Here is a 22,036-nt window from a genome sequence, read left to right as displayed (position 1 = left end):
GAAATCTTTACAAAACCTGAAACTGTTTGTACTCTACTGTATGTAGGCATCATCTGTGCATCATAAATTCGAAATTTTTCAAATAAACGAGTCAGCAAAAATTGTGAAAGAGACTTTTATTATGTTATCATTCATGCAGAAAAATGACCCACATAAATCAAACGTAAGACAGACTGTAAAAAGCTTATTCTGCACCTGATTAAACTTCATATTAATAAAAAGGAAAATCACACAGATGGACACAACATGACATTAAAGTTATTAGACTTTTTGTAAGGTCTATATTCTAGACCTTGAGCTTCACAACTTTCAAAACTTATTTAAATACTTTTATAGAATTCTTTGCAACTTTTTAATATTTTGTAAATTTGTAAAAAATATATTATATGAACAATCAATCTTCACCATATACAGGTTTTCATTTAAAAATGTAAAAAAAAAAAAAGAATAATTAAAACATTTTTTAAAAGCTGGTAGTAACGCCCACATATCCCCCATTTATAACTGACAAATAGTAATAGCAGACTCATACCACACCCAAAAGCCAGGATATACCGGCTCACTGAAAGAGGCTTTAAACTGATGAATAAGTGACATAGACTCAGACACGGTGTAGAACGAAAGAGTGCCTCCTGCACAGTCCAGAAACACCCCGATACGGGAAGAGTAGGGTGTGTTAATCTCAACCTGGTCTTTGTTGTGTCGAGCCGAGTAGCTGGAGTCAGAGCAGAAGAGACTCCAGGACTTGCGGTTGTAGCCAATACGAGCTGAGTCTCCATAACCTGTTCTCTTGATGCCTTTAAAAGCCACACCAATGGAGACTCCCTCTCCGCTCCACTCCACCTCCCAGTAGTAGGCACCTCCTGAAAGGGGGTCTTTACACAAGACCTGGGGCAGGCAGTCAAATCTCTGGTTGCTGTCATTGTAAGACTGAGGGTCTTTCTTTAGTGCTGCTTTCCTGTTGTTTCGGGAGAGGTAGAGCTGTCTGTATGCTGTGTTGGGGTCCAGAGTTAGCTGGCAGGCATCTTGAAAATAAACAAGATAGACAAGAGCTGATCAGGATTGGTGAATTATAGCTTGTACGTGAATGTGTGAAGACAAACGAGGAGGTAAAGTTATGAAGACAATGAATCTCTGCCCACTTTGTATGCAAGTATCTTGATCCATGTACATATACACTGCATTTTGGTGCTTTAAAAGCTTTTTTCTTTTTCTTTGAGGCCTCATGAAGTAAGTCCCACAATTTATTTTGTATGCATCAAAATGCCAATGTGCATGGGTCAAGTTAAGACACATAAGACCACAGGTTTTATAGGTCTATTATGAATTGAAAAATGTAAAATCAAGAATTAAAGGCCACATAAATCATGTAAGCAGTGTCTACAGATCAACCATGCCACATTTGTAGTGTCTAAGTATTAAAAAATAATGCATGTGAAAAGGCGGACATCATTGCATGTTTATTTCAGGCTATCCTAGGATAGGATTCCTCATCTGGGAACAGTTTTGCTATGGTCTCCAAATATGAACAGACTGGAGCAAATCTACGGTGGGTGTGAGAGCTCAACGCACTGCAACCTCAGAAAACACTTGCAAATAGAAAAAGCACCAGCAAATCAAGAAAGCATCTTCATCAGTGTGACAGCAGGTGAATAAAGAATTTTATTAGCAGCCAGTTTCTTTATTTGGTTGTGTTGTGAGTATTTGCATTGCTATTCTTTATTTTTATGCATTTTTAGCAGACGCTTTTTTATCCAAAGCGACTTACAGTGCATTCAGGCTATCAATTTTTACCTATCATGTGTTCCTGGGGAATCAAACCCCCAACCTTGCGCTTGTTAAATCAACTCTCAACCACTTTACCCACAACAACACCAACTGGTTGTGTTTTGAGCATTTGCAGCGTGTGTGTTGTCAAAAGTTGTTTCTTATTTTGCAGGTGTTTTTTCTATTTTCAGTGCGTTGAGCTCTCTCACCCACTGTACAAATCTGATCCTAGGTCAGAATTCCTCATGTAAGGTGCAACATGCATGTGGATAAATCACCTGCCTAGTGGTTGAGTCTGCACATTGGCTCTCAGAGCTGGTTGGACATTTGGAGGTGCTTTCTGCCAGAGGTGCGTGAACGTCTCTCATCTAGAGGGCCGAGAGTGTCGATACATATTTAAGACACCCTATATATTATTCTATATTCTATCAAACAAACTAACTTAGCATAATTATTAATTGTCTTCTGACTTACACCACCATTCAGAAGTTTCAGATCCATAAGATGTTTTTGAATGAAGTCTCTTATGCTCATCAAGGCCACATTTTTTTAAATTATCAAAAATACAGTAAAAACAGCAATACTGTGATATATTATTACAAATGAAAATTTTCTACTTTAAAATATTTTTTAACTTATTCCTGATGACAAAGCTGAATTATTAACAGCCATTACTGCATTCTTCAGTGTCACATGATCCTTCATAAATCATACTAATATGCTGATTTGGTGCTCAAGAAACATTTATTATCATTAGAAAGTTTTATTATTATTATTATTATTATTATTATTATTATTATTAGGTTGATAATAACTTTGTGGAAACCATGATCCAATTTTTTCAGGATTCTTTGATTAAGAGGATGTTCAAAAGAACAGCATTTATTTGAAACGGAAATCTTTTCTAATATTTTAATTGTCTTTACTGTTACTTTTGATCTGTTTAATGTATCCTTGCTGAATAAAAGCATTTATTTCTAAATAATAATACTACTAATAATAATAACATCTCTTTGACACCAAAATTTTGAACAGTAGCATATGTAGAGTGTTTTTGTCCTCTAAAAGACCACACTGCTCTTTGAAGAGAAGACGAAATGTTTGAGGGATGGCAGTTATCATGATTCTCCCATACACCCACTCACTAAGCAGTCTACGCTCATTCTTACAATATGCTTGGACACAAACTCAGTATGTAAAGACTGATGTTAGACTACTCCCTCTAAAGCTTGACATTTATCACAATGAATGCCAGTATGTTTTCTGAGCATTTTCTGCAAGCTTCCAAAACATATAAAAATGTATATTCTATTTAATTAATCATCAGCAGAGGTGAGAATTCTGCTGACCTTGAACTTTATGTCCTGTGCATGTTATCTCTACAACAACGCCCTCTGGTCTTGGGCAAAAAGGAAATTCTTGTATGAAAACAAACTTACACTTTAGGAACTCGTCCCTTGTCCGGGTAGTGTTGCTGGGACTCTTGTACATGTCAACTTCATCGGCTAGAAACACAATAAAGAGAGGTTTTAAACATGCAATGATGTCAAACTTTAATCTGATCTTTCATAGCAAACAGATTATGTTACTGACAATGAGGAAGGACCATTAGGTACTTTCTGGATAGTACTTTAGGTACTTTCATGTTAGAGGTGAGAATACACTACCGCTCAAAAGTTTTTTTTTTTTTAAGAAATAAAACTTCTGTAAAGCAAGGACGCAGTAAATTGATCAAAAGTGACAGTAAAGGCTTTCTACTCATTAAAGAATACAAAAAAAAAAAAAAAAACAGTGTTACTACAGTTATATCACAGTTACCACAAAAATAAACTGTTTTCAAGATTGAAAATAAATGTCTCTTTAGCACCATATCTGCATATTAGGATAATTTCTAAAGGATCATGTAATACTGAAGACTTAAGAAATGGCTGCTAAAAAATAATATTTGCCATCACAGGACTAAATTAAATTATAAAATATATTTTACAGTATTTCAGTATTTCAGACTTCTGAAAGGTACCAGACTTCTGAACGGTGGTGTATGTTTAAATGAAGGCCAAAATAAAACATCCATGATGTGTGTGCTGTTCATAGAAGAGATCAGCTAATAATATGGATTTTAATGTGATGTCAGTCTTAAGAACATTGCTTAGCAACAGGCCAACAATTTCTTGTAGCACGACACTGGCTTTTGACAAATACCATTTCAAAATTCCAGATATTTTGCACAAAGCAAACAGCAGGGCAGCTAGAGTTTCCTATTTTCATTAACTTACACTTCGCAGACCTTTTCTTCTTACGGTCCTCTAGCTGGCAGAATGGCATTTTGTTCACTGGAAGAGAATTGAGAGTTATGAAGGAAGTCAGTTTAATGGTTAAGAAAAAAACCACAATAAACAGAAGACAGCGTGATTTATTTCCACATTCTCACGGAACAAAAAGAGCATTTCAAAATGGGTATGAGACAGTGGCTAATAAAACAAGACTGTATCTGTCATACTGGACCATACCTGTCTTTGCCACCTTGACCAGCTCTTCATTGCTGAACTCATTTAGATGTTGTTTCATCTCAGAGACGGTTTTGGTAACAGCGCCAAAGGAGAAGTAAGGGTTCACAGTAACAGAGGGCAGCTCCTCGGCATCAGTCTGGGCAATCAGCATATGGTAACTCTGCGATAAAAAAAAAACAGAACAAATCTTAATCTAATTCTTTTAACAATAGATTGCTCTGCACATTTATTTTGTCACATGCTAATGGCTCTAGTGGTAACAAAATATTTTGCACGGTTTTTCATCACCTGTGAAATAGTAGGAAAAACCAACCTAAAAACAAAATCGTTTTACATGCACACAATACATCCTGTATGGAGTGCCACTAAAATCTACCCACATTATGTTTATTTCAACACTGCTGGTGCTCAGTGGATGTGTATTTTGTGCAACAGACTGTTTCTCAGTCACCTGGATGAAATGAATGTGGTCCTCAGTGCGAGAGAGTTGTGTCAGCTCATTGTCTCTTCTCTTCAGGTCAGCAATTTCATGGCCCAGACGCTCCATGTGGCCTTCAGCAGTGTTAAGTGCTGCCTTCTTATTTGTCGAGATGAGTTTGGTCATTTCCTGTTGCATTCTTTCAATGGAATGAAGCATGTCACCAAACAGCTTTTCACTCTCCTGCAAAGCACGTTGTGCTGAACTCTGAAAGAACAATTGTAATCAGTATTCTATTTTTAACTCTGCTTCATTTTCTTTCTTGGAAATGCAGAACTTTTATATTTTATACACACATCTATTTACAAAACATTCCTGCTTCTTTCCGAGTAAGAATTGGTCACACCAGAGCATACCAATAAATATTTCAATGCAACATATTCTTGCCTACCAGAGAATTAATGTTGATCTTGTATTATTTTCTCATATAATTTACTATTTTCTTTTATTGTTAATTTATTGTTTTATTATTACATGACATATTTAACATCCAGATATACCTTGAGTGCATCCACAGCCTGTTTTAACTCTTCCATTTGCTTCACTCTATCATGGATCTTTTCCTGGATCTCAGCTTGGGTGGCGCCCAACCGTTGCTATGAACAATTAAAACAACAAATTCATGACAAAGGAAATGAGGTAAGTACAGCATCCTTCCACACCGCAACCGCAACCACTTCCACATGACAATACAGTCACTTTTGGATACTCTCTGTGCACTTAATATGAAAAAATTCTTATAATTTTAAAGCATACTCATTCATTTCTTTATCACTTCTATTATTATTATGTAAACTGATGGGTTCTTTTACAAGTTGCAAGTTATTGTGCAATAATGTAGGTGTAGAACAATTATGTGTTACTGTTAATAATGAAACTCTTCCTCACCAATACTATAGCTTAGATTGTTTTCTCATCTCCTTTTTGGGTGGAGATCACTCACTGGCCATGTTTGTTTTAGAGGGGTTGGCTACTTTTATAGTCAATCTAGCATATTCAGCATACTGAGAATGTCATTTTTTGCATGAATAGGTGCACTATTGCATACAGGAGGCGAAAGGTTGTTACTTCTGCTGGTCATTATCGCCATTTAATCTGTTGCCATAACAGATTCACCAGTGTAATATTTCCATTGGTAAAAATATGATCACAATTGCACTTTTTGTAGTCTTACCTGCATTTCCGCCCTTTCCTGTTCAGCGGACACCATGTCGTGGCCCTTGTGCTCTTTCACGGTACACAGCACGCAGATACACATCTGGTCCGTCCGGCAATAAAGCTCCAGACCTTTCTGGTGCTGTGGGCAGATCTGACGATCAAGGTGTCCGATCTCATCGACCAACTTGTGTCGTTTGAAGGTGGATGATTCGTAATGGGGCTTCAAGTGCTTCTCGCAGTAGGAAGCAAGACACATCAGACAAGACTTGACAGCTTTGAGCTTCTTCCCAATGCAGATGTCACATCCCACGTCCTGGGGTCCCGCATAGTTGTAGTCAGGGGCCGGAGGGGCTGGTGGAAAAGAGTCAGAGTTTCTGAGGGATGAAGATGAATGGCGTGAGGACTGGCGGCGTGGATTGGGCCTCTTGTTGTAGGCAACCCTGCACTGGGGACACAGGTACTGTCCAGTGTGGTCTGCATGATCCCAGTAGGTCTTGATACAGACAGAGCAGAAAATGTGACCACATGGGATGGAAACGGGGTCCCTGAGATCTTCCTTGCAGAGGTAACAGAGGTCCTGGTCAAGCGACATGGTTAAATCCCCAAAGATCTCACAAAAGGAAACGTGCGTTCGTGTGCGAGACAGGACAAGTGAGTCTAAAGTGCCACCACAGCATGTTATATAGAGTAAACAGGGAGGGAGGCTAAACTGGTTATGCAGAAACCAGTAAATGAATGGGGAGTGGCTGAGGCACAGGTGAGGACAGCGATTGAGAGAAAGAAGAAACATGTATCATCAGATGTCAATGTTAATGATAACAATGAAGAAGAGAAGCATGAGTGAAATGTATGATCTTAGGGCATAAAGTTGTTTTGAGAGTTGCAGGACTCTAGAAAAAGCTCTCTTGCATCACATTCACTTGTATTTCTTTTATCTTTAATAAAAAAGCTTGTCTTGTGACTACTACGTCCGGTGGCAACCCATGATCTCATCGTTAGAGTGTTTCTGAACGGTGTTAGGGGCTGCATGCTTGCAGACAGCTCAACGTTGGGTAAAGTGCTCCACTGCGTAGGAGCTGCCATGATGGATGAGTGCTTAGAGACCAAGTGTATACTGACCTTTGGCATACGCCATCAAAGCTGGAGGGTAATTTATTTGGAGGGAGGATGAGTGTACTTTGCATATTTTTCCTCCTTGAAAGACTTTTGAGTTAAAAGAAAATATGTTTTAGATTAAGAGCCCTTTAACCTCCAAATATCTGAATTGTGCGTCTTAGTACTGTAAGTGAGAGCGAGATAATTGGAGCATGAAGAGAGCTGTTACATTGTCGGTAACATCTAACATCTACTCAAAATGTTCACAAAAATTAAAAAAAATAATAATAATTTAAACATGAGACAATGTATAAGCCGACATTTAATATTTTATTCCAACTGAAAAGTTTTGTTTTTGTTTTTTCCAAAATATGAGACAATGTATAAGCCGACTTTTAATATTTTATTCCAACTGAAAAAGTGACTTACATACACAAACACACTTTCAGTTATAATATTTTCATTGTTAGCCTATGTTTTTGTATGTTTTCTTTTAAATTAAAAGCTGAACACAACACTGGGTAGATTAGAGTGATATGGGATATACAAAAAAAAACAACTAACAACAAAAAATATTAACAACAAAATAAATGCGTGAATAAAATTGTACTTTCAGTTGTATAAGTAGATTAAAAACAAACTAAATTTGTAGATTATATCAAAGTTTGAGATAGAATTGCAATTCATTAAATTATGAAAAATTATTTGGGAGTTACAGATTACCATTTCAAATGTTTTTGATAGTATTACTGCAGAAAAATTGAGCACATTTTTAAATTTACAGCAGCAACTTTAAATGAAACAGCAGCTGCTGTGTCTTCCAGCAATGCCAGACCCATTTTCCTAAGAAAAGGCGTTTATTCCTGTTGCTGAAAGACGATGGAAATAAGTGTTTGTTTTAGATTAGCCTCTCTCATCTCTCTAGAGCATACATCCTCTGTATGGCACAGTCCACAAAGCTCCAGGAATCTCTGTTGCAAAACAGGAAGTGGAAGTGAGTTTGCAGTGGCTCACATTCAGTGTGGTGAAGAGCTAATTAGAACATTTCTACTGGGACTGCAAATCCACCCCCAAATTTTTCACCAAATCTGAGTCATTCCTTTTATTTGACCAAAGCCGATTGTTTTTTAAACATAATTTTACTCTAACTTCCATTTTATGTCTTGTTTTTGTTTTGGAAATTGTACATAATTGGATAATATCCAGAATCAAGAACTCAAATGGACATTTATTATATGCCCATCTCAAACTAACACTAAAGATTATTCTTACTTAAGATGGCTGTCAGCTTGTAAGTTTCAACAGCGAGAGTAAAAATGTTGGCAGGAATGCACACAGACCTGATAAGTGAGATAACAGCAAGTCAAGAGAGGCCTGCAAAGGTGAAAGTTTCCACTGTTGGAGAGAATATCCAGACTTCAGCAGGACATTTGGCCTGTCAGTGCAGGAGAGTCTGCAGCCAATCTAATGACGTGTCTGACTCTGGATCATCTGTGTCAGTGGTCATATTGTGGTGATTAGTCATAGTTCTAAAGGTGATCAGCTCAAAATAGCTGATCGATTGATAACTGGATTTTATGACAGAGATCATTTGCAGTTTTAAAATAAAACTTGGAACAATAGTTGTGATAGGTCACTTTAAGAGTAGTCACTGTTTTTCCATGCAGTGTTTCAAATCTTTTCAAAAGTTATAATCATATTTGTAAAAAATTTTAAAAAATCCTGAAAGGCTTTTCTAATATAAAATTATTTTTCCTATAATATTTCTCACAAAATAGCCAACAAAACCCTAAATGGTATGTAGTGTGGTCAGTGTACACTGTACTGCATGTAGAGTATTTATGATCTGGTCTTTCCTGATCTTTCTAACAGAAACTGCCTGTCATGCCACGGTGACATATTTGTAAAGAAACATGTAGACGTAAGTGTATCGCAATAATAGAGTGACTGACAATTTATCTTTTGTCTCTCATTTGTTGAGAAAGAGCTGCACGTTCAGCCTACTCACACTATTTCACAAACCTTTTGTACATCAGCATAGTGATAAGAATTTTACAGCAAGCAAAAGAAGAAAAGCAATATTTCGGCTTTAGACATAATTTCAGTTATTGTGTGGTAATATACAATCACCTACACAGACATTCCTTCAGAGTCAAGCAAAGGCAAATCTATCAGTGTCAGCAGTGAACTCACATGAAGCTAAATTACTATTGCTTTTAATGCACAGGATGCACTATTGAAGCTCCCTGCATGCTTTCCTTTGAGTAATGGTCTTCCTTTGTGCTTTTTGAGAATTTCATTCGGCACAGCCTGTTTAATTTTATCTGGCAATACGCCAGGTGAGCAGCAAAATACACATATGCCCCCCAATCCCCCCCCCACACACACAGTTCTCTCTGCCTTTCAGCCACCAAGACTCACAAAGGTGAGCATTGTTCATAGGAAGCACTTGTAAGTACCTTGTTTCCACGCACTCCATGCACTGACCAATCAGATGGACAGAGGCAACCCCTTGGTTTTTACAATAACAAGACGCACCTATGAACACTCACTCTCCGGACTTACTCTGTCACCCTCCAACGGCCACACACCCCTTAATCAGGTAGTTTAATGAAACTTGTCCTTTGACCCTTAATATTCACAGGGAAACACGAAACCTCTGGCAGGCTTAGTCAAGTATGCAGCTCCTTCAATAGGAAAAAGCTCCCTCGTGAACCAACGTGAACTCGGCCGGGTCAGCATGAGGGTGTGGAGAACAATAAAGGTTGTGTTAAAGGAACTGATTTCTTTTGTACGGTTTACAACATTTCCTCTCTAAGAACTATGAAGACCATGAGAACAATATGAGGGCAGACAGTCCATGAATAGGAATCATTACTTCATGCTGCAGCTGGAGAAAACAGCAAAAACTGATGTCAGATCTGCAATTAGAGGCCTAAACTAGTAGGCTAGCTTTTTGAGTTAATGAGTAATCACAACCTATACCTTGCACTGTAACTTCTGGAATCTATCCAACTCTGGCAAAAGGGGAAGAGAAACTAGCTTATCAGAGAGCAGACCATTTAAGGAGAGAGGTGAAACTATTTATGAAGTGATGCAAGATCTGTGCCTAGGTCTGATGGCAGGACCTTGTGTAACCAATCAAAATGTAATAGGTGTTGGTTCTTTCAGTGTGGTGTCATCTGGGCTCTGGCTGGACCCATGGCCAAAGCAGAAATACACAAAAATATGTCCATTTCATGTGTTTTCCTTTCAACCACAAGTCTGATTTCTCCAACGCTATCTCACGACCAATTCGTACGTATTTTACGAGGTGGCTAATTCGTACGAATTTGTACGACCTCACTCGTACGATTTCATACGATTTGCCTAGACCCCAGTGACGGGTAGGTTTAGGGGCGGGGTTTGGTGTAGGTAATTCGTACAAATTCATACGAATGTGCAACTCGTAAAATACGTACGATTTGGCAAAAATCGTATGAATTTGTACGAGTGTGGTCGTACGAATTCGTACGAATTAGCCACCTCGTAAAATATGTACGAATTGCCGTGAGATCGGGCTGGATTTCTCCCACACAGCCCAAAACACTTTCAGGAAAAAGAGTCAGAAAAAGCTTCACAGTCACAGAAGGAACCTCTTTGGCATGAGCTAATACGTTGCTGGTTGCATAACATCAGCACTGCAGCAGGTGAGTCTGCAGGTGGTGACAGAAGTCACATGGCATATCACGTCCTACGAAAACTTGTGGGAAGTTCATTCATGCCCTGCCCTCTACACATTCACAGGATATTTAGTAGAAAAATAGGTGAAACTATCTCTGAGACTCATTATGTATACAGCACTTGAGACCAAGGTGTAAATCATTAGGTGGTGTTGGGTGGGGGTCTACCATCTTCAATCAAACCCTCCTTACAGATATGTTTAAAAACTTCTGACAAAATGTCCAGTATCCCTAAAATGGGTCTTAATATGTCTGAAAGTTTAAAGGGATAGTTTACCAAAAATAGTAAAACAAAAGAAAGTGTGTTGAAAAATATCAACATACAACATACAAGTCAAAGGCCACCAAAACTGTTATTGGTTACCAACATTTTTCAAAATGTCTTCTTTTTTGTTCCACAGAAGATAGTCTGTCAGGTTTGGAGCAACGTGAGTGTGAGCAAATGTTTCATTTTCGGTTGAACTATGCCTTTAAGTCATTCAATTTTTTTTTTTTTTGTTACCCTGTATATGATTTATTAATTGTAATTTTTATAAAACTATACTCACGTTTTTTGTAAATTTTGCCATTTCTGTTTCAAAGTTGTATCTGTATCACAGTGGTGTGTCTCACATCATATATTGCACACTTTTCAAAAACTGCAGGTTCATTTTAATTGCAGTTAATTACATAACATTTAATTTTATGTCTTCATAGTTGATGTCCTGGAACTCTTTGTATTGCTTCTGGGACATACAAAGTGTGCCTGTATTGTTAGTGACAATTAACAATGCAAATAAATCTAGTAGTATGCCAAGACAGTGCCAAAGCAATAACAGTGTACAACTATTCAGAAAATTTGAAATTTGGAAATTGTACAGGTTTGAAATATGCAAAAAAAAAAAAAAAAAAAAAAAACCTTAATACTGTTCTTTTTTTTTTTTGCCGCACCCATCGAAAAACAAACTGATGACATATATTCAAGTCTGCAGCACCCAATCCAGTTCAACTGGCCTTAGTTCATACATTCAGATCAACTCACCTCACACACTAACTGTTACTACTGTTTGTTTAGTGCAGTGAGTGGCGTACCACATGCCCTTGTATGGTAAAAAAGGCAGTTTCAATGCAATAAATTTTACAGTGAGAACTTTATATGTTATATTATACACACCAAATAGGTGTGCTACAGAAGAAAATACATATCTAAAAAATGTAAACAAAAAAGCTAAATTGTAATATTAAATCTAAAAATTGTAATATCAGAAGAATCATTATTTAACTAAGCTCAGCTGCAGTAAGCACTGAACCCAATAATATTTAAAGAATAAAAGCAAGAGAGTAAACAAGCATGAAAAAACAGGATTTGCAACATATCAAAGCCAAACAAGAAAAGGCAATTATTAACCGACTGCAGTTTTAAAGTAACTGATGCAAATGTCCTTCAGCTAATGGATAAGCAGTTTATGTGTGTGAAACAGAGCATTTCATGTTAAGTTTCATCCTGGATGGCCCTGCTTTGTACTACAATTCATTCATTCTCAACTGTACTTTTTTTCTTTAATGTCTTTCACTCCACCCCTGGCCCCTCCCTCACCCTCTCTCTCCCTCTCTCTCTCTCTCAAGACTCCTGGCTCAACCTGTTTACCAGAGCTGGGTAGTGCTCTAATCTCTCTCTCTCTCTGTCTGTCTCCCTCCCTTCCTCTCTCTCGCCAACACACTCCCTCAGTACAAAGAGGAGGGCTTTGCTTCCTTTAATTAATAACCTGTGGAATTCAGAAACCCAGGGCTGTCTGTAGTAAAACACCAGCCAGGCAGCGTTTGGCTCCTTTTTCTCTATTGGAAACATTTCAGACGCGTGGTTTTGGAATAAGGTGAGAAAATATGACTGAGCAAATGTCTCCAGACTACTTCAGCTGCCCTCTATGTATGGAGTTCCTGAGGGACCCCGTAGCGATCCCGTGCGGTCACAGCTTCTGCATGGACTGTATCAGTGGCTACTGGAACGAGGCTGATTACACTGGCATCTACATCTGTCCCCAGTGTCGGATCACATTCACCCAGAGACCTGTGCTGAGGCCGAACGCCACTCTTACCAAAGTTGCAGAGAAGATCAAGAAGACGGGCTTGAACTTAACACCTCCAACGAATGGAAGCTATGCTGGCCCTAACGATGTTCCTTGTGACTTCTGCGCTGGAAAAAAGCTCAAGGCTGTCAAGTCCTGCCTCAACTGCCTCGCCTCTTACTGCGAAAAGCACCTGAAGCCCCACTATGAGTCTGCCACCTTCAAGAGGCACAAACTGGTGGATGAGCTGGGGAACCTGGACCGTAAGATCTGCCCTCAGCACCAGAAGAGCCTGGAGTTGTTCTGTCGTACCGACCAGATGTGTATATGTGCCCTCTGTACTGTCAGCGAGCATAAGGGGCACGACATAGTCTCAGCCGAAGCAGAAAGGGGTGAAAAACAGGTAAGGAAAATGCACTGCTTGAGTAAACTTTACTAGGAGAGGCTATGGGGTAGAGTGGCTGTGGGGTTACAAGCTGAATTTGTTTATGTATATGTTTATATTAATTAACAAGAAATGTTCTTGAGATTGTATAAGAGAGGTTTTCTTTAAAATAGGCTGCCAAGAAGCCATGAAGATACACTGTATAACCGGTTCTGTGTTATCGCAAACATGCTGGTCCAGATCATTACATAAAACTGATGAGGAAATAAGGAAAAGAAAGGGAGGAGATGATGATTAAACAGATAAAAAGGTAGTGAGGTTAGTGAAACTTTCATCCAGATATAGTTTTCCAGTACAACTCCCAAACTACAGAAGTCACAAAAAGGGTGTGTTCCGTTACAATGGACAACTCAGAGGTTACTTGATTTAATCACTGTCCCAAACTGGCCACTTTCTGAGAAAAAATAACTGTTATGAGCAACAGGAGATGAGAAACAGGGAAGGTCTGGATTCTGGTGTAGGGAGAGGCAAGGAATGTGAACTCAAGAAAACCAGGCGGGAGCTTACGGACCATCCTCAACTTCCCTCTGTGCTACAATTGAGAAAAATAGCACACTGCTTTTTGCACCTTGACCCAAAGCCATCATAAACCTCAGCAGATGAGTATAGCTGAAAAAAATGTTGAACACCGCCTCTTCAAAGTTCACATGAAAAACGGCTTGAGTCACTATATGAAACAACTATTAGGACAGTAATAACAAACATCTCACCAAAACTATTTATAGATACTGGCCAGATGTTTACTAATCCATCAATACTCTGGAGCGCTGAATAGAAGGAAGACCTTCAAAGGTTTAAGATTTCAAAGCTTTTCCTTCAATTCATCAGTACTGAACAATCTTAAAGGGGTCATCAGATGCCCATTTGATATAAGTTGATATGATTCTTTAGGATCTTAATGAAAAGTCTATGACATACTTTGGTTAAAATTTCTCAATGATAGTGTAAAAAAACACCTTTTTCAAAACACTCCAAAAAATATCTCTTTAAATACCAATCAACTCTAGTACATACTCCTCCAAACTCTTCTGAGAGCTGGTGTTTCTGAGCAGTACTGTTTACTTTAGCCGCGATACTTGTTACTGGCACATATTAGAAAGGCAATTTGCAAAGATTCATAAAAAAAAAAACTTATTCTCACTTCTTCTGTAGAATGATTCGCGCGAACATAGATGTATTTAGGCAGATCAGGGATCGGCGCATTCCCTGCAAAACGAAAGTAACGTTAATCCTCTGCGTCTTCAGTGGCTCAGATGTCAGGAGTAAATGATAACTGCTATGTTCATATTAATTACATCCAACAACAAAACACCTCAATTGCTTAACTGGAGATGTTCTTGTCTTCTCCTGAACTGGAGTCGACACAATGGCGGTCAGCTCTCAGCTCACTCAGGGCGGGTCGAAGGTAAGACGGCCTTGTCAATCAACTATCGTGGGAGTGGTCTGTGCAGAACTACGTCATTCTGACAGGAATCTCAGAACAGATTGATTTGAGAAAGGGGATTTTAAAATAGGGATTAAAAAAAACCACCGGCATTTTAGCATTATAGGATGGGTGTTTATACACACTTCCAACACACATTTATGTTCAAACAACAACAAAAGTGAATTTTGCTTCCGATGACCCCTTTCATAACAGGAAGCATAGCAGTTTATGTGTTTTTGTACTGTTTTGACTGAACTGTCACGGGTGCTGTTTAGATTCAGTAATTATATCTGTAATCTAATACTTATCGCAGGCACTAATTGCGAATAATTTGTTTGTTTGGTAAAATGTAGGGAATTCCAGATTGAATCCCTCATGTCCCATGGCACACACTATACACACACACTTTTATTCACCCCCTCCGCAGATTCTCCACATTCCTTCAAGCTTATCTTGAAGAATGGTTCGGTGAGCTTGGCAAGGGGTTGCTCTGAAGCCCCCCTTCTCTTACGCTAAAGAATCAAGCATGTGCACCTTGAAATGTCTCTCCGGTGAACAGACCGAGCTAGTTTTCATTCCTGGCGTGATTAACATTCCCCTTTCTTTTCAAAGATAAAGGCCTCCATGTGAAGCAGGTTCTTCAAATTCTAGGAAAAAGTGTAACATAGAATTAACATACATGAAGATCTGTGACATGAGAGGAAGAGTTGTATTATATAGCTGTACCTCCACTGAATTATCAAAGTTGGCAATTAATAACAAAAAAAAATTGTATTCTAATTTAATCTGTCAATAGAGACTAAGGTATGTTTTATTATTTCATGGACAGAAACTTCTTGGAGTGTCCCAGGCAGAGATCAAACAAAAATGCCAGCAGAGGACCAAAGAACTGGAGGAACTGAAGACAGCGGTGGATTCTCTCAAAGTATGTTTTAGATTCAATAGTAATTTGTAACCGTTCATTTTATCATCACTGCTCATATCAAAGTCACACCATAATATATTAGGCCAAATAAGAACAACCGAATACACTGCTTTATCTGGGCAAAGGTGAAATGGCACAATAACTTTTATCTGTTAAGTCAGTGTGCAACTGTTTCAATCTGGGAAAGCAAACAGGCCTTGAAAGTGGCCATAATTGTTCTTTTGTTTTTTAAGAGATAATCCAATGCTAGTCTTCTAGATACATGCTGATACATGGTTTTTTGTTAACTACAGCGGCAGTTTGAGTAATTTTACTGAGTTGTAAAGCTTATCCAGAAGTTATTCTTGCAAAATGGAAGCACTAAAACGAAAAGACACAATCAGTTTCCTACTGAATGAATGTACAATGAACTGACACTCTTAAACTTGACTAATTTTTATCGCAGAGCTCTGCACAAAGGGCAATGGCTGAAAGCAAGAAGATGTTTGATGAGATGATCAGCTCCATTGAGAGGATGAGGTCAGAGGTCACCAAACTGATCAACATCAATGAGAGGGCTGCATTCAGTCAGGCGGAGGGGCTGATGGAGCGACTGGAGCAGGAGATAGATGAACTGAAGAAGAAAGAGACTGGACTTAAACAGCTTTACAGCACTGAGGATCACATCCACTTCTTGCAGGTACTTTAGGACAGGAGTTTTCAAAATAGAATCTGGGAATCCCCAGGTGGACAAAAAAGGTTCTAGGGATCTGTAAAAAATTTTGAGAGAAAAAAAATGGGACCTTATATACTTTATTTTATGTTAGGAAGGATTTTTTTAAACTTTTTGGCATCAAAACAAAAAAAATAGCTGTATGATTCTCCTTATCACATGAAAGTTTCAAAGACATTTGGATTAACAGAGTTACCCTTTAGTAAATGAGGCTTGCAATATTATACTCTACATTTTATGCACTGAGATTTCTCTTTTTTTAAACAGAACTTCAATTATCTTTGCACTCCGACTGATGATGGCTTCATACCCAGAGTGTCTCTGAACCCAGACTTCTCCTTCAGTGCAGCCAGGAAAGCTGTGGCTGAGATCAAAGAGAGGCTAGAGGAGCTGGGCAGAGACGAACTGCGAAAGATCTCAAAATCAGGTCAGAGCACACAATGCACCGTACATCAGATACAGGCATAGTTGTCCGGTGAATTCGCCCTTGCTTGCTGTTCTGAATACACTGCCCTCTATTTTATATGAACTTGGACAGTAAAGGGTACAGCTGAACTTAGTTTCTCTCTAAAGAGCCACATTGTGCACTTTTGTTACAGTATATCAAAATGTATCATTTCTGGGCCAGCTGTAAAATAATTTGAAGTCCTAAAGGAATAACCAACAATTAAACAGATCAGACATTAACTCGTCAAGTCAAGCCTTTTAGTACCGACTGCACTTTACAATACATTCTCAAATTAGCAAGGAAGTCATGTGATTGCATGTAGAGTGTAAACAGGGCTTAGAGTTCCTCCACTTCATTTCCAATTCACTGAGCAAAGTTTAAATGACAAACAAAAGAGCTATTCGAAATTCTATTAATAGAATTTGAAACAACAGAATTTAGTGCCTTACTTAGATCTGCTGGCACAAATCTAGCATTTCTTGTTTAAAATATGTATTGTAAATAAAGTTTTCCTGATGTGTACTTTTTATAACAGTGAATGAAGTACCAGTATACACTGTGGAGAATCGCACCAAAGAGAAAACTACCAGAGGTAACACAAATTTACTTACACTGTATATTGATTTGCACTGATCACATATGGATGGTGCAAATATAAGCTATAAACATAGTCTAAAAATGGCAATATGTAAAAACATACAAGACAAAACTAACAACTGTTTAAAAGTTTGGGGTTTTTTATAAGATTTCTCTTATACTCAACAAAGCGGCATTTCTTTGATCAAAATGAAAAATAGTAATATTGTAAAATATTATTAAAAAGTAAATGAACGGTTTCTATTTGAATATATTTTAAAATGTAAATGTAAATTTAATTCCTTCCTGTGTTAAGTTAAAGAAGTTCATACAGTGGACAGTGCACCTCCTGCAGAACCCAGGAGCAGATCTGAATTTCTGAAATGTAAGTATCGAGAAATCCTGATATTAAAATACTCAAATATTGGTCATCGGTAGATTTTAAAAATATACTGGACATTAATTGCACATGCATTAATCTTAAAAAAACTAATAACTGAAATTGATATCAGCCATTTATCAGTAGTCAGCTACAACATTAATTTATTCATCAGCTTATTTGTATTACCCAGAATTTTAATATTGTTCCTAGTCAAAATATTTTTTTCTTTCAATGTTAGTTATTTGAAAAAATACAGAGACAGGTATACAAAGATCTGTTAAAAGCTACTTTTACCTTTTGTGTTTCCAGACTACTGTCAGCTGAGACTAGACCCACACACGGCACATAAGGAGCTGTACTTATCTGAAGGAAACAGAAAGGTGATTAGAACCAGAGACCCGCAGCCATACTCAGACAACCAAGATCGCTTTGATAGCTTTGCCCAGGTGCTGTGTCGTGAAGCTCTGTCAGGTGGCCGCTTCTACTGGGAAATTGATTGGAGTGGGGAATTCTCGATCGGAGTGGCCTATCGGGGCATTAGCCGCAAGGGTAAAGGCTCCCTGTGCTTGCTAGGCTACAACGATAAGTCCTGGAGCCTCCTCTGCTCTGACACAGGGTACTCGGCCTGGCATAACAGGGTAGACAAGGCTGTTAGCGGCCCTCACTCTTCGAGAATAGGGGTCTTTCTGGACCACTCTGCAGGGGTGTTGGCCTTCTATAGTATTGGTGAGACCATGACACGTCTGTATCGTTTCGAGACCACATTTACTGAGCCCCTCTATCCTGGGTTTGGGGTAGGAACATCAGTCAAGATCTGCCAATTAAAATGAACACTACATGAAATGAAGAATCTGAAGTGAAGAACAGACATTTTTGCTCCTTTTTTGTATGATTTTATATTTTTTTTTAACTCTGTCTTTTATGCTGAAAGCAATTTGTCAGCTGTCGTCTCAGTTTTACAGGTTCTGGAAGAATTAAATAACTTTTTAGTAATGATTCTATGTGCAAACAATATAAATGTTCTCTTAAATAAAGGCTAATATTATATGGAATTTGTATCCAAAAGACATCATAAAGCAACATTATTCATCAATGGCTTCTTCGTATTTCAATAAACTTTTAAAGTTGTTATACATACTGGTCTCTCATTAAATAAATGTGGTCATATCTTTTAATGAATATAGTCTTGTGTTTTTGCTGCTGAACAAAAAAATAAAAAATCTTAGTTAACACTATGAAGAACAAATAAATGCTGTTTTTGTTGTTCTGTTATTCGTAGTGGGTGTTTCTACTACTGGATGCTCAAATGTTATTGGTAAGAAAGTGAGAAAGAAAATCTAATTACATATGACATAGCCTAATTGTCACGGTGTTGCCTACTGTGTCGAAGCGAGGAGCGAAGGAGACGTAGGAGAATTCACCATGAACAGTCTTTATTAACCAAATAGGAACAAGGAACACACACGTAGGAATGGGGATCGACGTTCAGACAGCACGCAGGACACAGGAAAACACAGGGCTTAAATGGGGAACCAAACGAGGAAATTAACAAGACACACCTGGAATCAATTTCACACTCAGACATGATTGAAGAAATAGGACACATGGGAAACAGAGCACGTCGGGGAGGAAAACAAACACACTGTCCATGGGTGTGACATTACTCCCCCCTCCCCAAAGGTGTGTCCACGCGCCACACAACATCCAATGGGAAGGGGGGTGGGTGCTCTGGAGGCCCCCCCCAGGACAGGCCTACTCGGGACAGCGGGCTTCCAGAGTAGGGCTGGGCGATATATCGAACGATATGATCATGCGCATCTAATAAGTAAATCTGGTTACACGATTAACGTTAAATCGCCATCACCTGCTTTCAAATGGAGCGGCATTTAATAGACAGAGCTGTAGATCACTGACAAGCTATGCAATATCGCGTTCATTATCGCAGATGAATCGCCTTCGATAATGAACGTGATATTGCGTAGCTTGTCAGTGAACTACGGGTATGTCTATTAAATGCCGCTCCATCTGAAAGCAGGAGATGGCGATTTACCGCTAATCAGGGAACCGGCTTTACTGACGAAATGCACGTGACAATTGCATGTGATATATCGCCCAGCTCTACTCCAGAGCGGTACCCATTCCGGGACCCATGGTGGATCAGGCAGTTTAGAGAGCCATGGCAGAGCAGGGAGACTAGGGAGACATGGTGGAGCAGGCAGCTCAGGAGGCCATGGTGGAGCAGACAGTCCTGGAAGCCTGGCCTCAGCACTCGGCCTGACCTCTACGGACGGATCCCTATAAGCCCCCCAAAAAAAACCTTGGGGAGAATATCGGCCTCCAAGTCCCTCCGTGGGCCTGAAGTAGGAGAAGGAGCCTTCTCTGGGCTTAACTTGGGAACATGAGCCCTCTCTGGGCTGAACGCGGGAAAAGGAGCCCTCCTTAGGCTGGACATGGGAGCTGGAGCCCTTTCAGGAGTGGACTCAGGGGCTGGAGCCGACACTGGAGGGGGCTCAAGGGCTGGAGCCGGCACTGGGTTAAACTCGAGGACTGGAGCTCTTTTGGGGGCTAAACTCGCGGACTGGAGATTTCCCTGGGCTAATCTCGGGGACAGGAGCCCTCACTGGGCAAAACTCTGGGAAGGGAGCACTCTCTGGGCTAAACTCAAGAGCTGTTGCCCTTTCTGGGCTAAACTAGGGTACAGGAGCCCTCACTGGGCTAAACTCGGGACCAAGAGCCCTCACTGGGCAAAACTTTGGGTCAGGAGTCCTCTCTGGGCTAAACTCTGGAACTGGAGCCCTCCATGGGCCAGACATGGGAACTGCAGCCCTCTCTGGGCTTGATGCGGGAGCGGCCAGCAGGTTTGACAACGAAGCGGTCGGCAGACGTGAACATGGAGCGGCCGGCATATTTGACAACCGGGGCTCCAGCAGGCTTTTTTCAACAGAGTGGCCGGTGGATTTGATGGGGGGCTGGTTCTGGATCGGGGCTGGACGCTCTCCAGACACCAGAGGATCCCTTCACTCCAGCTTAGTCCTGTTTTGTCTAGGAGGTCCACGGGGTGATAATAATTGGCCCCGATCCAGAACAGAGAGTTTAAGGTGGTGTCATCCAACGCTGTCATCACTGCTAGCCTGCAGAATTCCCGGGCGTACTCCATGAACAGGAGATCTCTGCAGGCTACAGCGGAGAATCGTGCCACGATCTCCATAATCATGGGGAGGGGGGTGAGTGGGCTGGGAACGGAAATTAAAACACTTTTAAAGAAGGGAACAAAAACACAGGGAGAAGGGGCACCGCTCCCTGTTTAGGTGCTGTCTTCTGTCACATTGTTGCCTACTGCATCAGAGCGAGGAGCAAAGGAGCGAAGGAGATGTAGGAGAATTCACCATGTACTGTCTATATTAACCAAATAGGAACAAGGAACACACACATTCAGACAGCACGCAGGACAACACTGGGCTTAAATGGGTAACCAAACGAGGAAATTAACAAGACACCTGGAATCAATTTCACACTCAGATATGAGGGAAGAACTAGGAAGGGAAACGCAGAGCACATGGGGGAGGAAAACAAACACACAGTCCATGGGCGTGACACTATATTGGCAGGAAAAATAAGTCATTTATTTTGACAAGAATTTTTTTATGTTGCTTAAATAAACATTCTGGGGTGAAAGTGTTTGTATGTAAACCGCAGGAGTTAAGTAGGCCTAATGCATCATACCATAAACAAATATGAACGAATCAAACACATGAAAGTTTATGAATGAAAAAGAAGAACTCACTCAGAATGGTACGATTTCTGACACACTTTCTAAAGCTTCACTTTTTCAGTTTTTAATTTTTGTGTGAAATACTCCTTGAAACTTTAAGTGGCGTTGTTATGTTTACTAACAAACCCTGAAAGCTACTAGTGCGGTAAAGTTGGTTTTAATTTTGGACATTCGTTAGACATTCGATCTTTACTTCAGCATTAATTTATTTGTAATCATGGATTGTAGTCATGAATGCTGTGTCTCGTTCAGATCATATTAAGTTATATATATATTTCTATATATATATATATATATATATATATATATATATATATATATATATATATATATATATATATATATATAGTTATAATATCAAAATTAATAATAACATTACTCGATGATGTAATTGTTTTAAATCTCTGAATAGAAAAAGTCCTCACAACAATCTCTGCTTGTGCAAGTCAGTTTAGGGAGTGTCTCAACAGTGCAAAACCCACATTAAACTTTGTCAAATATGTGCATTATTCCATAAAAACACTAAAGTTGTGATCCTTTATAATCTATATAACTTCCTGCTTATGTGACCCAAA

General features: G+C 39.2%; 2 protein-coding genes across 4 annotated transcripts; one reads left to right on the top strand and one right to left on the bottom strand.

Annotated features, from left to right (window-relative positions):
• Nucleotides 1-99: 99 nt before the first annotated feature.
• Nucleotides 100-6,821, bottom strand: ftr83 (finTRIM family, member 83). 3 transcript variants are annotated; one of them, XM_042724100.1, is made up of 8 exons: nucleotides 5,930-6,620; nucleotides 5,256-5,351; nucleotides 4,729-4,962; nucleotides 4,278-4,437; nucleotides 4,044-4,100; nucleotides 3,207-3,272; nucleotides 2,046-2,135; nucleotides 889-1,025 (listed from the first exon to the last, which is right to left on the bottom strand). In XM_042724100.1, exons 1-7 carry the CDS (start codon nucleotides 6,503-6,505, stop codon nucleotides 2,077-2,079), a joined length of 1,248 nt encoding a protein of 415 aa, XP_042580034.1. In that variant the 5' UTR covers nucleotides 6,506-6,620; the 3' UTR covers nucleotides 889-1,025; nucleotides 2,046-2,076. The 3 variants fall into 3 exon arrangements, with proteins under 3 accessions (XP_042580033.1, XP_042580034.1, XP_042580035.1); XM_042724101.1 differs by having other exon boundaries at nucleotides 892-1,025; nucleotides 2,050-2,135; nucleotides 5,930-6,621; XM_042724099.1 differs by lacking the exon at nucleotides 2,046-2,135 and having other exon boundaries at nucleotides 100-1,025; nucleotides 5,930-6,821.
• A 5,570-nt stretch (nucleotides 6,822-12,391) lies between these two features.
• Nucleotides 12,392-18,822, top strand: ftr82 (finTRIM family, member 82). Its single transcript, XM_019104337.2, has 7 exons — nucleotides 12,392-13,178; nucleotides 15,476-15,571; nucleotides 16,017-16,250; nucleotides 16,551-16,710; nucleotides 17,267-17,323; nucleotides 17,624-17,692; nucleotides 17,999-18,822. The coding sequence occupies exons 1-7, from the start codon at nucleotides 12,594-12,596 to the stop codon at nucleotides 18,517-18,519; spliced, it is 1,722 nt and encodes a 573-aa protein (XP_018959882.1). The 5' UTR covers nucleotides 12,392-12,593; the 3' UTR covers nucleotides 18,520-18,822.
• The last annotated feature ends 3,214 nt before the right edge of the window (nucleotides 18,823-22,036 follow it).

The sequence above is a fragment of the Cyprinus carpio genome, chromosome B5 (assembly GCF_018340385.1).
Source record: "Cyprinus carpio isolate SPL01 chromosome B5, ASM1834038v1, whole genome shotgun sequence".
NCBI lineage: Eukaryota > Metazoa > Chordata > Actinopteri > Cypriniformes > Cyprinidae > Cyprinus > Cyprinus carpio.
This window is presented reverse-complemented; position numbering and strand designations above follow the sequence as displayed.